Raw genomic sequence first — 16677 nt, 5'->3', positions numbered from 1 at the left:
TTTTTTTTTTTTTTTTTGAGACAGAGTCTCACTCTGTCGCCCAGGCTGGAGTGCAGTGGTGTGATCATGGCTCACTGCATCCTCAACCTCCCCTGGCTCTGGTGATCCTCCCACCTCAGCCTCCTGAGTAGCTGGGATTACAGGCACACGCCACCATACCTGGCTAATTTTTGTAATTTTTGTATAGATGGGGATTTGCCATGTTGCCCAGGCTGGTCTTGAACTCCTGAGCTCAAGTGATCCCACCCACCTTGGCCTCTCATAGGGCTGGAATTACAGCATGAGCCACTGCACCTGGCCTTAAATAAACTCTTAAATATAAATTAAATGGTAGAGTTTGGAAGGCTTTATTCTTTGTCTAGTTCCAGGAGTATACATTCTCCAGGCAGGATTGTATGACTTTTGGGTAGGCAGGGGAGCTTGTTGGCATCTTCTTAAAATTCAGGAAATTAACCGGAGCTTAGTCTGTTGGACAATGTATGAGGATAAAGCCAACAGAGCAAATGTAGGCAGATTCAAAACTTTTTCTTGGAAAATTATTTTAAGTCTACTCTAACACAAGGATAAAAAAGGTAACAGAAGTCCTATTTTTTCCAAATAAATACATTTTTTCCAAATAAATGATATTTATAGAACATAAAATTAACCATTTTAAAGTGAACAACTCAGTAGTACTTGGTACACTTATTATAATGTGTAACTACAACTACTACAATCTAGTTCCAAAACATTTCCATCACTCCAAAGTGAAACCCCTTACCTACTAAGCCATTTCTCTCCATTTTCCTCTTCCCCAGCCCCTGGCAGCTACCAATCTGTTTTTTCTCTCTACAGATTTATCTATTCTGAATATTTCATATAAAAGGAATCATACAATATGTGACTTTTTGAGTCTAGCGTCTTTCACTTAATATGTTTTAGAGGTTCATGCATGTTGTAGCATGTATCAGTACTTCATTCCTTTTTATGGACGAAAAATATTCCACTGTATGTATATTATCACAATTTGTTTATCCATTCATCTACTGATGGACATTTGGGCTGTTTCTACCTTCTGACCATTGTGAACAACACTGCTACAACATGTGTGTGCATATACTTGCTCAACTTCGGTTTTCAGTTCTTTTGGGTATATATCTAGGTGTGAAACTCAGAATCATATGGTAATGTTAAATATTTTGAGGAACAGCCAAACTGTTTTCCACAGCACTGAATCATTTTCTATTTCCACTAGCAATATACAAGGGTTCTAATTTCTCTATATCCTTGTCAACACTTGTTATTACTTTTAATAGTCATCCTACTGAGGGTGAAGCAGTATCGCACTGTGGTTCTGATTTTGCATTCCCTAATGACTAATGATGTTTAGCATCTTTTCATGTGTTTGTTGATTATTCAAATATCTTCTCTGTAAAAATGTCTATTCAAGTCTTTTGCCCATTTTTAAATTGGGTTATCTTTTTACTGTTGAATTGTAAGATATAAACTCTGGATACTAGATCCTTATTGGATATATGGCTTGGATATACATATATACACTTTCTCCCACAGTCCTACAGTTTTATACCAGTGGTTTTTAACCTTTTTCTAAAGCATAATTCTTTTTTTTCAAATACATCTTTATTTGTCCTGTATTTCTACATACAGAACTCCAATCAACTATATAAAAATGGAGCTTCTCCAATAGAAGTAGAAAAATCTGGAACCTTGACCACTTGGCATCTTACTATAGCAAATTACAGAACACTTTCACAAAGCAAATGAAACACAAATAAAACATGTTTTCCATAGCACTGAATCATTTTGTAAACATTTTGATTTGTACATCAAAAACTTTGGTCATTCTGATAAAATATATTTGACCTGTAGGGTATGGGTACCAGGAAAAACTTTTTTTTTTTTTTTTTTTTTTTTTTTAAAGACAGGGTCATGATCTTGGCTTACTGCAACCTCTGCCTCCCATGGCTCAAGCGGATCCCACTTCAGCACCCCTAACCCAAGTGGCCGGGACCACAGGCGCGTGCCACCACACCCAACTAATTTTTGTATTTTTTGTAGGGATGGGGTTTTGCCATTTGCCCAGGCTGGTCTCAAACTCCTGGGTTAAAGTGATCCACTCGCTTTGGCTTCCCAAAGTGTTGGAATTATAGGTGTGAGCCACTCTGCCTGGCCGAGGAAGGACTATTAACGTCCACTTGCCCCAAATCTGTATCAGGCCTACTAACAAGGTAGAAGGACTTGGGTGTACCTATTCCCCTGCCGTTTAGAAATAATAAAATCTGAAAGAAGGATCTCGAACTACACAACAAATTGTCATAAAATGTAGCAGAAGAGGGACTGCCACAGGTTGGTTAATGGATACAAGAATAAAGCTATACAGGAAGAATGAGTTCTAATGTTTTATAGCACTATAGTATGACTATAATTAACAATTTACTGTATATTTTCAAATAGCTAGAAGAGCAGATGGTGAAAGTTTCCAATACCACATAATGTTAAATGTTTGAGGTGATGGATATGCTAATTACCCTGATTTGATCATTACACATTGTATATATGTATCAAAATATCACACTGTGCCCCATAAATAACACACTGTATCCCATAAATATATACAATTATTGGCAATTAAAAATAATAAAACATAATCTATTGTAGCATACCATTGAAAGATTTTATCACTGTATAATTATAGTTAAGTGAGTTATTAGAAATATATGGAAAGGTGTTGAAGTTTAAAAAAAGCACAGGGATTTAAGCATTTATTTTGTGGGAGTCTAATATTCCATTAGAAATCCATTTAAGAAAAATAATGCAGGATCAACAATTTGAAAAACATAGTGAGCAGTGGGAATTATTTGTACTGAGCCATCACCACCACACATGGTCCCATCACATAACCAATGATAATGGAAACCAGGAGATGATGACTGGGATTGGCTCTCATGTACGGTAACAGAAAAGAAAGCTATCTGGCTCCAAAAGTCTTCGTAATAATAAAGATATACAAAACTCAACTTAGTTAACTGGTCTACACATATGGGAAAAACAATCCTCTCAATCATAAATTAGTACTCAAATAAACTTCAAGTATGCTTAAAACAAAACCCCAACCAAATAAAAAATCAGAATTAAACAAAATTTCCAGAATGTCAACTGTGTACTATTAGCAACCATAGAGCATCCACAAAATGCAAAGAACTTTCAAAGTAAACTAGTCACTGTCAATAGTAGAAGTACTATTTGCTTATCCATTTCTCACATCATCTAATGACTATTTCTAAAAATATTTCAAACTTGGGTTAAAAACAACTTTGTGAAAATGCTTTTACCTCTTCTTCCTCAATTTCAGAGGTGTTAAGTTCATGTTTTTGACAGTAAGGACCCTCTTTCCAAGCTTCAGTATCACCACAGTCACAGAAACCTCCACCTCCTGATGTTGTCATCTTGGAAAAAAATTGTAAAGTATCTTGTCAATAAATATTTACTGAGGGCTATCAGATAATAAATAAGAACATCAAGTGCTAAGGAAATACCATTGCTTAAGTGTTTAATTTCTTTGGAGGCATAAAATTAGATAAAATGCCAAACCTCTCAATGTTTTAAAGTTTATTTTAAATAAGCTTATAAACTAATCGAAGTGATTTCAAAATAAAATAAGCTACTTTGTAATGTTAGCTACAGATATTTAAAAGAGGATATGTTTGCCTATACGACTTCCTTAATTAGGAAAATCATGAGGATCACAAGGGTTTTCCTGCTGGGTTTTGGTTAAATTGGTATAATGCTGGTATCTACGCTACAGGTTGTGACGCTATAAACACAATAGACTCGGGGGTTATACAGATTCCTATAGCTGTTGTCTCCTAGAGTCTAAGAGTGCTGCATTTGCTTTGGAGAAATTAACCAACAAAGACTATAGAAATAGTTAATTTTTCTTCTCTAATACTCCCTAAATAGCCACTCTTTGAAAGGACAGGTAATAGGGGCTCAGGAAATACAAAAGTAGACTGCCTAATAATAAAAACTCTTTATCACCTGCAAGGTTCAGGAATTATTCACACTTCCTTAAGACAGGGCAATGATTTGAGAAATCTGGCACCACAGAACCAGAATTAATAATTGGTGGACTAGAAATTCTGCTTTTCTTAAGATAGTATGAGGAAGAGCTTACTAACAGGTATTAGATACAGCAAATTTTAGAATAAGCCCTCTTATATTCTGCCCAAAGTAAGTATTTGTGTTATACATCACAATATAATTAATGTAACCCCATAAATGACAACTATTCCCAGGGAATGCAAAGATATATGCCAAGAAACGTGGGTAGGAGTCATTTGGAAAATGACACGTGCTTGTTCCAGTTACCAAACATAGGCAGAACAGCTTAAAGGAAACTGGGCCTCTTTTACTGATTTATGAGACTGATGAACAGACAATGTAAATAGCCCAATTTTGTAGCTGGTTATTTATTTATTTTTATTTTTTATTTTTGGATGGAGTCTCGCTCTGTTGCCTAGGCTGGAGTGCAGTGGCACGATCTCAGCTCACTGCAACCTCCGCCTCCCAGGTTTAAGCGATTCTCCTGCCTCAGCCTCACGAGTAGCTGGGATTACAGGCATGCGCCACCATGCCTGGCTAATTTTTGTATTTTTTGTAGAGATGGGGTTTCACCATGTTGGCCAGGATGGTGTTCATCTCCTGACCTCATGATCCGCCCGCCTTGGCCTCCCAAAGTGCTGAGATTATAGGAATGAGCCACCGTGCCCAGCTCTGTAGCTGTTTTAGTTCATTATTATGAACGCTTGGGTAGAGTAAATAAAAACAAACAGAAGGAAAAGTTCTGACCCAGGACAGCTTCTGAATTAAGAATAATATTAAAATAATCCTTCTCTACCATTCTATTTTACGATTAGGGTGAAAAGTTCCATCTAACAGCAGTTCCCTACCCTTTGAATCTCCATGGTCTGTCTTCAATTTCCAATAGAGGAACCAGGACAGGATTTGGAATAATCTGTATTTATCTGTGTCCCTGACTTAAAAAGCAAACAAACATACCTGATTTTTGAAAAGTACTGACAAAATTACAGCAGTGAAAAAATAATAAACTGGTGGGTCTTATGTGCTGGAGTTGGGTCTTCTCCTACATTGTAATAGATACCTCTTTAATAAACATTAAAAAATAGCAAAAACAAACTAGTTGAAAACCAATGCAGAAGAGCTGATATCTCTATTATGTTTTTTAAATCATATGCTCCAAGAAGTGTGGATTCATAATTTGTTTCTACACTGCCATCCTATGTCCAGTGGTATTTAAATAAACATACTGTTTAAACCCATCCCCCCCATTTTAGTGTTAAATCTTTGCATTTTGAAAAGGAAGAAAAGATATTTATTATAAAATACAATACTGGGCATGGTTATTATGTGGACATTACTAACCCTATATCGATGATCTCTGTGAATACTTCCCAAAAAGCACTCCATGCACAAAACACAAGTTGGATCAACTGCACAGTCTCTGTAAAGTTAAAGAAAAAAAAAAATCAGAGTGTCAGAAAATAACTATATATTTCACAACAGAATTATTTCAAATTGGAATCCATCCTAAAAGAATGAAAATAGTGAAGTTTTTTGGTGTTTTAAAAAAGGAAGTATCATTCCCAAAGATCTGTCAGATCTTTTGATCAATGAAAGCAGTTTAAGGAACTGCTTCTCCATAACGGAGGTGTACATATTATTAGAACAGTAAATTTTAATGTAATGATGTGTTTTCCCATAGATTTGTGGAAATCACATTACACATTAAAACACATAGATGTATATGGAATAGATTCAAAATATTTATGAATTCTTAAGATTCATATATTGGAATTTCAAATAACTTCTTCCAAACAGGTATTTGAGACCAACGGTCTTCCAAGTGATATGTATGCATTCCTGGAAAGGCAAAAATATCAACTGAAATGTAAGAAGACAATATTTGAACTTACATTTCTACTTAAATTTTAACTAAAAAGGGAAATTAAACATTCTATGGGTTCACTGCACAGGAAGATATAGGTCTCCTCACGTGGCTCCTATTTCTGGTATTCGCACAACACATATGGCCCATGAGCTATTCTGACTGAAGAGTAAGGGTTTCAAAAGGTTGCTTGGGGTGCCCTGAGTTGTTTCATTTGCTTTCTTCATACTACCAGTTAGATACATTTATAGATCATATCTTAAGAGAATCTAGACAATTCCATGAAATGAAATGGGGATTGTAAAATAAGAAATCTATGTCGGTTCCTGCCCCTGGTTCCTGACACCAGCCTCCTAAAACTCTTGTAGATAAGGGTGTTAGCAGATGTGCTAAAATTTAGTCTTTAACCCTAGTTACAGACACAGAAATCCCCTGGGTGACACAACAGTCTTTTGTTCTTTTTATTGAGCCAGGCTGGAGGGCAGTGGCACGCTCATGGCTCATTGCAGCCTCAACTTCTTGGGCTCAAGCAATCCTCCCACCTCAGCCTCCCTGGTAGCTGGGAGTACAAGTACATGCCACTATGCTGGGCTCATTTCTGTATCTTTTGTAGAGATGGGGTTTTACCATGTTCCCAGATTGGTCTCCAACTCCTGGGCTCAAGCAATCCTCCTTCCTCAACCTCCCAAAGTGCTGAGATTACAAGTATCTGTAATCTCACTGTGCCTGGCCAAATCTTTTGTTCTAAAAGGCTGGGAGCCTCAAGACAGCTTTAGGATGGAAGCTGGTTGCCAAGGGAACCAAGCATATGATTAAAGGGTTGAAACTTTCAGCCCCACCCCCACTTCGGGGGACTGGTGAACTGATCGGCAGTGGCCGATGTAATCAATCACGGTTATGTAATGAAGTTTCCACAAAAATCCGAAAGGATTGGGTTGGAAGAGCTTCCAAATTTCTTTTTTGAGCGGAGTCTCACTGTCACCCAGGTTGGAGTGCAGTGACGTGATCTCAGCTCACTGCAGCCTCCGCCTCCCCTGTTCAAGTAATTCTCCTGCTTCAGTCTCCCGAGTAGCTGGGACTACAGATGTGTGCCACCATGCCCAGCTAATTTTTGTGTTTTCAGTATAGATGAGGTTTTGCCATGTTGGCCAGGCTGGTCTCGAACTCCTGGCCTCAAGTGACCTGCCTGCCTCGGCCTCCCAAAGTGCTGGCATTACAGGTATGGGCCACCGTGCCTGGCCTAATTCTCTTTTCTATTCCACTCATCTATGTCTATCCTTATGCCAGTACTATACAGATTAATTTGTAATTGTTCTGTCTGTACTTGAAAGAATACACATTCTCTTGGGGCAGAGTTCTCTAGATATTTGATAGCAAGTTTATTAATTTTATTGTTCAAATCTTAGATCACTCTGCTTTTTAATCTTCTTTATCACTTCCTGTGAGGAAGGTGTTAAAAGTCTTTAACTAGAATTGTTGATTTTTCCATTTCTCCCTGCAGTCCTACTAGTTATCACCTGATATATACCAAAGCTGTATACAGTCTACAGTTAGGTGCATAAACGTTCATTATGGATATTTTTTCTTTACCTACTGTTCTCTTTACCAGCATACAATGTCTATTTGTGTCTTTTATATGAAAACTGCTACTTTAATTTTCTTTTGTATCATATTATTTGCCTGGTATTTTTTTTCTTAACTGTTTCTCTTCCTACTTTCAATGACTTTCTATTTTAGTTTGCCTCTTATAGACAATATTTGTGGATGTTTAAATATCAATCTGAGAGTCACTGTCTTTTTGCTTTCATATAAAGAAAAGTAAAGCTAGAGCCTTGTCCTCATTTAGCCATCATTTAACAGAAAAGACAACTGTGTACAGTTACAGTATTGTTGACTACTGTATTAAAAGTATGTAGGGCCAAAGCCAGTGCATCTAGAGCACTCAAGGATCCCCGAGATCTTAGTGATTTGTCTAAAGTCATCATCTCCAAGCTTTTACAATCATATACCCTTTTATTAAAATGTTTTGAGTATGCAGTATCTATCTTTATGTAAATATATTCATATTACACATATATTATTTTATATAATATTAATACATGTACTAATTAGTTACTCAATTATACTGCTGTGTAACTGGAGTCTTAGGAATGGAACAAAGGCAGAAAAAATATCTGAAGAAATAATAACCTAAACTTACCAATTTGGTGGAAGATATCAGCTAAAAACAAACCTCAAGAGAATAAATACAAAAAAGATATTTAGGCCTATCATAGCCAAACTGTTAATATTAAAAAATAACAAGAAAATCTTCAAGGCTGCTAGAAAAAACCAACACATTTCACACAAGGTAACAAAGATATGCGAGTAACAGCTAACATCAACAAAACAACGGAGTTCAGAACACATTGGATCAAGATCTTTAAAATGTTGAAAAGGAAAAAAACCAGAAAACAGTCTATCCAGACTTAAATATTCAGGAAAAATATCCTTCAAAAATGAGTACAAACAATCTGAACAGGCCTATATCTAATAAAGAAATTGAGTCAATAACTAATAACTTTCACAACCAAAAGCACTAGGTTCGCATGGGTTCACTGGTGAATTCTATCAAATGGTTAAGGAAGAAATTACATTAATTCTATGCAATCTCTTCTCGAAGACAGAAGCAGAGGGAATACTTCCTAACTCATTCTATTAGGCCAGTATCACTCTAATGTCAAAATCAGACACAGACAATTCAAGAAAAATACAGACCAATCTGCTTCATGAAAATAACAAAGTATTAGCAAATTGAATCCAACAACGTATAAAAAGAATTCTACGCTATGACCAAGTAAAATTTATCCCATGTATGCTAGACTGGCTCAACATCTGAAAATCATGTACATCTATCACATTAACAGGCTAAAGAAGAAAAATTACACACAGAAAAGCATTTGATAGTCGGTACAGTGGCTCACACCTGTAATCCCAGCACTTTGAGAGGCTGAGGTGAGAGGATCGCTTGAAGCCAGGAGTTAGACCACTTGGGGCAACAAAGTAAGACTCCATCTCTGCAAAAATTTTTTATAAAAATTAGCTGGGTGTCGTGGTGCGCCTGTAGTCCCAGCTATGAGGCTGGAGGATCCCAAGTCCAGGCGTTTAAGGCTGCAGTGAGCTATGATCTCGCTACTGCACTCCAGCCTGGGCGACTCTAACTCTGTCTTTGGAACAAAAAAAAGGATTTGACAAAATGCAATGCCCATTCATAATAAAAACTCTCGGCAGAAGAGGAATATTGAGGGATATTTCTCAATTTGATAAGAAATATCTACAAAAAACCTACAGCTAACATCACTTAATGGCGAGAAATTTATGCTTGTTTACGCTTGTGAGGTGACTTGCGCAGGACCCCTAGACAGCCTCAGTATAGGGCCAGTTACCAGAAAGACCACGACCAAGAGGGCTGGAGCTTTCAGACTCACCCACCAAAATCTGGGAAGAGGGGAGGCGTGGGGCTGGAGATTAAGCTCTTTATTACAAAAACTCTTTTTTGTTGTTGTTGTTTTGTTTCTTGGGATAGGGTCTAGCTCTGTCACCCAGGCTGGAGTGCAGTGTGGCCTGATCACAGCTCACTGCAACCTTAAACTCCTGGGTTTGAGCAATCCTCCCACTTCAGCCTCCCAAGTAGCTGGAACTACAGGCTCAAGCCACTATACCTGGCTATTTTTCCTTTGTGGAGACAGCATCTTGGCATATTGCCCAGGCTAGTCTTAAACTTGTAGCTTCAAGTGATTCTCCTACCTCAGTTTTCCAAAGTGCTGGGATTAGAGGCATAAGCCACCATGCCTGGCCCCTATAAAAATTCAACAAGGTTTAATGAATTTCCAAGTTGCTGGAACTTCACCCTGGGACTGAGGTGCTAGGAGGGTGGTATGCCCAGAGAGGGCATGGAAGCTCCTCACCCTTTCTCCCACACCTTGCTCTATTAAGTCTCTTCCATCTGGCTGTTCTTCTGTATCCTTTATAATATCTGTAAGCTATCCTAGCAACTTAATCCAATCCAAGGAAGAGCTAATGGAGACCCCAATACATAGCCAGTCAATCAGCAGTATAGGTAACCACTAATTGCAACTGGTGTCGAAAGTAGGGGGCAGACTTGTGAGACTGAGCTCTTAGCCTTTGGATTCTGACAACACTAGGTAGACAGAGTCAGAGTTGAACTGAATTAAATCGTAAGATATCCAGCCAGAATTCAGAGTTGGAGAAATCCTTAGAGTAAAAAACCTCACATACCTGGTGTCAGAAGTGTTGCATGAGAATGTAGAGAAAGAGTATGTTTTTCCCAGAATAAAAAAAGGGAGAAAAAATAAGTGCAAAATAAAAACATTTTCAGATGAGATCGGGCACATTCAGGGTGGTATGGCCATAGACAACAAAAACATTTTCAGATAAACATAAACTGAGATAACTAATAATTAGTATCCACAGTAAAAGTCAACAACAATGGTCCATAGCCTCTGGTTCAACCTGCAACATAAGAATGATTTTTACATGTTTAAACAGCTATTTAAACAAAGAAGGCAGCTGGGCTTGGTGGCTCATGCCTGTAATCCCAGAACTTTGAGAGGCTGAGGCGGGAGGATCGCTTGAGTCCAGGAGTTCAAGACCAGTCCTGGCAAAATGGTGAGACCCCATCGCTACAAAAAATTTAAAAAGTAGCTGGGCATGGCGGCATGCACCTGTAGTCTCAGCTACTTGGGAGGCTGAGGTGAGAGGATTGCTTGAACCTGGGAGGTCAAGGCTGTAGTAAGCTGTGGTTATGCCTCTGTATTCCAGCCTGGGAAATGGACAGAGCAAGACCCCATCTCAAAAAAAGAAAGAAAAAAAAATTAAAAGAAGAAGAATATGCAACAAAGACTGCAAATGTATTTTCTACTTGGATCTTTACAGAAAAAGCTTCCTAACCTCTAGTCCAGGAAAGAATGAAAATCTCTGGGAACAAGATATATATGGGTTAATATTAATGGTTATACGTATGTTTCCCTGTCTTTCCTTAATGTCTTTGAAAGACTAATGTGTCTTTTAAAAGACAGCAAAATTTGTAACATTGCATTGTAAAGTTTATAACATTTTGGCCATGCACAGTGACTCATTCCTGTAATCCCAGCACTTTGGGAGGCTGAGGCAGGTGGATTACCTGAGGTCAGGAGTTCAAGACCAGCCTGGCCAACATGGTGAAACCCTGTCTCTACTAAAATTACAAAAATTAGCCAGGTGTGGTGGTGGACGCCTGTAATCCCAGCTATTCAGGAGGCTGAGGCAGGAGAATTGCTTGAGTCTGGGAGGCGAGGTTGCAGTGAGCCGAGATTGTGCCATTGTACTCCTGCCTGGGTGGCAAAGTGAGACTCTGTCTCCAAAAAAAAAAAAAAAGTTTATAGGTGCAATATACATGACAACAAGCAAAGGATGAGAGGAATAAATGTAACTATAAATGCAAGGTTCATTTATTTTACACGAGGTTGTAAAAACAGACTTTGACAAGTTAAAGATGCATATTACAATCCCTAGAATTACCATTTTAAAACATGCGAGAGAACAGCTAAAAAGCCAAAAAAAGAATAAAAACGAAATGCTACAATTTTAATTAGCCCAAAAGGCAGCATACAATTAGGAACAGAGGAACAAAAAAAAGACAGAAAACAAATAGCAATGGTAGACCTAAATCAACAAATACATTAATAATTATAAGCATATCAATTACATCAAATAACTGCAAAATATACCTTCTTTTCAAATGCATATGGAATAAGACTGACCATGTTGCCAAACCATAAAACAAGTTTCAAGTTTTGTTTGTTGAGACAAGGTCTGACTGTGTTACCCAGGCTAGAGTACAACGAATGGTACAATCTCAGTTCACTGCGACCTCTGCCTCCTGGGCTCAACTCAACCTCCCACATAGCTGGGACTACAGGTGTGCTCCACCATGCCCAGCTAATTTCTGTATTTTTTTGGTAGAGATGGGGTTTCGACATGTTGTCCAGGCTGGTCTTGAACTCCTGGGCTCAAGCTACCCACACAATTTAGCCCTCTAAAGTGCCAGGAGTACAAGCGTGAGCCACTTTGCTGGGCCCATAAAACAAGTTTCAATTAAATTCAAAACTGAAACCTTACAGAATGTGTAATTTTGTTAGACATAAGCTACAGTATGTTATCTAAGAAAGTCTCAAATACATGGAAGTTAAGCAATGCACTTCTAAATAACCCATGGGTCAAAAAATATAAGAATATAATCCATACTAAATAGAAGGAAGAATAATAAGAGTAGAAATAAAAAAAAAATAGATAAAAGACAAAAATAACAAAGCTTAAAACTGATTGTTTGAAAATATTAATTAAATTGATTAAAAAGACAAAATACAAATTACTATTATCAGGAATGAAAGAGACATCATTATAGATACCACAGACATCAAAAGCAAAAGGAAATATGCAAAATTTTATGTCAATTTGACATTATATGAAATATAGTCCTTGAAAAATATATAGTACCAAACTGACAGAAGATGAAATAAAATTATTAAATGCCCTAATAAATATCAAATAAATTGAATTGTTACCAAATACTCCCTTGCAAAAAAACCCTAGGCCTTGATGATTTATTTCACTGGTACATTCTATTAAACATTTAAGAAAGTCATACCAATTTTACATAAATACTTCCAGAAATAAGGAAGAAGAAATATATCCCAATTTGTTTTACAAGGCCAGTATAACCCTGACAACCAAGACCAGACAAACATATTACAAGAGAATGCCAGATTGGTATATTCTATAGAATACAGAGACAAAAATCCTTCACACAACATTAATGAGTTGAATCCAGCAATACACAAAAGTTATAACTGATGATAATAGAGCTGGATTCATCCAGTAATAAAAAAATGTGAAAAATCAAACAATGCAATCAACCAGACTAATGGAATAAAAAAGAAAAACTTAAGATCATCTCAATAGATGCAGTAAAGGTACCTGACAACATGCAATGGTCATTTATGATTTTTTTTTTTTTTAAAAACCTAAGTAAACTAAGAATAGAAGGGAACTTCCTCAATGAGATAAAAGTTATATGAGAAAATTATACTTAACATCATACTTCATAGTGAAAGACTGAATTTCTCCCTAAGATTGGGAACAAGGAAAGAATATCCACTTTCACCAGAGCAATGAAGCACAAGAAAGAAAGGCAAAAAGATTAGAAAAGAAAAAGTAAAACTGTCTCCATTCATAGAAAACATATACAGAAAAATCCTAAGAAACGAAAAACAAAACAAAAACACCAGCACTAGTAAGTGAATTTAACAAGGTCACAGGGTAAAAGTTAGTATCAGAAACCAGCTGTATTTCTTTATAACGGCAGAAAATAAATGGACGCTAAAATTCAGGAAAAATATCATAAATTACTTAGGAATAAATATAACAAAAGGCATGTACAACTTCTATATACAAAATATAAGACTTTGCTAAAAGGGATTAAAGAAGACCTTAATAAATGGAGAGAGATAAAACGTTTATGGATTTGGCAAACTCAGTATTGTTAAAATGCCAATTTACTCCAAACTAATCTATAGATTCAGTGCAATCCTAATCTTAATCTTGGCAGTCTTTCTTAAAAACAGAAAGTGACAAACCAATTTTAAAATTTATAAAATGTAAAGGACATGAAATAGACAAAATAAACTTTAAAGGAACAAAAATGGAAGACTCACACTAATCGGTTCAAGACTTATTACAAAGCTGCAATAATCAAAGTAATGTCTTTGACATTAGATATATCAATGGATGAATTAGATTACTGTTCAGAAATAGACCCACACTTTATGGTTAAGTGATTTTTTATAAGATATCAAAGCAATTCGATCAGGCACAGGTGGCTCATGCCTGTAATCTCAGCGCTTTGGGAGGCCAAGGCGGGCAGATCACCTGAGGTCGGGAGTTCGAGAACAGCCTGACTAACATGGAGAAACCCCGTCTCCACTAAAAATACAAAATTAGCCAGGCGTGGTGGCGCATGCCCATAATCCAGCTACTTGGGAGGCTGAGGCAGAAGAACTGCTTGAACCTGGGAGGCGGAGGTTGCGGTAAGCAGAGATAGCGCCACTGCACTCCAGCCTGGGCAACAAGAGCGAAACCCATATCAGAAAAAACAAAAACAAACAAGCAAGCAAACAAAAAGGCAATTCAATGGGGAGAGGAAGAAATGATGCTGGAACAACTAAATATCCATATGTAGAGAAATGAAACAACCTCTATCTACCTCAAGCCATATAAAAAATTGACTTTGAGACAGATCATAGGCCCAGACAAAGTCTAAAATCGCTAAGTTTACATGAAAAAATTAGAGAGAGGCCGGGCACGGTAGCTTATGCCTGCAAATCCCAGCACTTTGGGAGGTGAAGGTGGGCAGATCATTTGAGGTCAGGAGTTCAAGACCAGCCTGACCAACATGGTGAAAACCTGTCTCTAATAAAAACACAAAAAAATTAGCTGGGCGTGGTGGCGCGTGCCTGTAGTCCCAGCAACTCAGGAGGCTGAGGCAGGAGAATGGCTTGAACCTGGTAGGTGGAGGTTGCAATAAGCCGAGATTGTGCCACTGTACTCCAGCCTAGGTGATAGAGCAAGACTCACCTCAGGGGAAAAAAAAAAAAAAAAAAAAAAAAAAAAGGCACTGGGGCTCACGCCTATAATCCCAGCACTTTGGAAGGCTTAGGCGGGTGGATCACCTGAGGTTAGGAATTCGAGACCAGCCTGACCAACATGGGGAAACCCCACCTCTGCGAAAAATAGGAAATTAGCTAAGGCTTGGTGGCACATGCCTGTAATCCCAGCTACTTGGGAGGCTGAGGGAGGAGAATCGCTTGAACCCGGGAGGCAGAGGTTGGAGTGAGCCGAGATTGAACCATTGCACTCCAGCCTGAGCAACAGGAGCAAAACTCTGTCTTTAAAAAAAAAAAAAAAAAAATCACGGAGACTATTTTTGCCATTTGAGAGAAGGCAGAGATTTATTGGACACAGGAACAATAATCATGGAAAATAAAGTGGTAAACTCAACATCAAAATTAAAAACTTCTGTCATCAAAAGCCACCATATAGACAAGTCACAGACTAGGAGAAAATAGTCACAAAATGAGTCTGACGAAGGACTTGTATTCAGAATACATAAAGAACTCCAAAAGTGAATAAAGATAATGAAAAGATAAACAACCCAAAAATGGACAAAAGACCTTAACAATAACTTCACAAGAGAAGCTGGATGAATGGGCAATAAGCACATGGAAAATTGTCCTTAAGGAAAATTCGGGTATCATTATAGATACCCAAAGAGCACTGAACTTTTTTTTTAATTTTAAAAAGAAAAAAAGAACTATAATGAGGTATCATTAAATAGAATGGCAAATTAAACAGTCTATGTAGTATATGCTGGCAGATAATTAGAATAGTACGATGCTTTAAACTTAAATTTAAATGAGGTTATTATTTTAAGGACTTTGTATGTTTTCTGTAAGGAATAATACAATAATTGCAATTAAGAAATATTTCATACTGTATTAAACACATTCTTTCTGTTTTGTTAAAAAAAAAAAAAAGTCTGACAACATCACCTATCGGTAAGGATATGAAACAACAGGAACTTTCGTACATTACTAGAGGAGAAGATAAAATCATTTTGGAAAAAAGGTTTAGCAGTTTTTACTAAGTTCAACATATACCTGCCCTTTTACCCAGAAATTCCACTCTTAGGAATTTATCCAAGAAAAATTAAAACATATGTCCATAAAAACACTTGAATAAAAATAGTAATATCCTGAAACCAATGTATTAAGTAAGAGTATTCACTGCATTATTACAGTCTAGAAGGCCTATCTTATGGTGTCTTAATATAAATAACATTTTTTACATTTCTAAAATGTATCATTAAAAGTTGCAGATTTTTAACAGTGCAAGATTTATGTTATTTGGTATATAAAACACATTAAAATGTGGTTAAGTACAGAATAACAATGCCTAATATTTTAATGTGTTGTATATTTAAAAAAGAGAAGGTCATAGAAGTTTTATTCATAATAGCCAAAACTTAGAAAAAACTTGAATGTTCATCAACAGAACAACAGATTGTGAGCAACTGTGGCACATTTATACAATGAAATACACTCAGCAATAAAATGGAACCAACTTCTAATAATCATTACATCATGGATAAATCTGACAGACATTATGCTAAGAAGAAGTCAGGCACAAAAGGACTACAATTTCATTTTTATAAGATCTAGAACCAGGCTGGGCGCAGTAGCTCATAGCTGTAATCACAACACTTTCAGAGGCTTAGGGGAGAGCCTCACTTGATCCCGGGAGTTCAAGATCAGCCTGGGTAGCAAAGTGAGACCTTGTCTCTACAAAAATTTAGCCAGGTTGCCGGGGCGCAATGGCTCATGCCTGTAATCTCAACACTTTGGGAGGCTGAGGTGGTCAGATCATTTGACGCCTGGAGTTTGAGACCAGGTTGGCCAACGTGGCAAAACTCGGTCTCTACTAAAAATACAAAAATTAGCTGGGCATGGTGGTGCATGCCTGTAATCCCAGCTACTCAGAAGGTTGAAGTGGGAGAATTGCTTGACCCAGGAGGCGGAGGTTGCAGTGAGCTGAGATCATGCCACTGCACTCCAGCC

At 37.3% G+C, this 16677-nt stretch overlaps 1 protein-coding gene across 1 annotated transcript in view; it reads right to left on the bottom strand.

Moving 5' to 3' along the window:
* Positions 1-16677, bottom strand: part of UBR2 (ubiquitin protein ligase E3 component n-recognin 2) — a 135689-nt gene that overhangs the window by 97169 nt on the left and 21843 nt on the right. The window contains exons 3-4 of the mRNA XM_011986898.1: positions 5443-5521; positions 3333-3446 (exon numbers count right to left, since the gene is read on the bottom strand). Coding sequence (XP_011842288.1) covers positions 3333-3446; positions 5443-5521 — 193 coding nt within the window. The remainder of the gene's footprint in view (positions 1-3332; positions 3447-5442; positions 5522-16677) is intronic.

The sequence above is a fragment of the Mandrillus leucophaeus genome, unplaced genomic scaffold (assembly GCF_000951045.1).
Source record: "Mandrillus leucophaeus isolate KB7577 unplaced genomic scaffold, Mleu.le_1.0 Scaffold3, whole genome shotgun sequence".
Classification (NCBI taxonomy): Eukaryota; Metazoa; Chordata; class Mammalia; order Primates; family Cercopithecidae; genus Mandrillus; species Mandrillus leucophaeus.
This window is presented reverse-complemented; position numbering and strand designations above follow the sequence as displayed.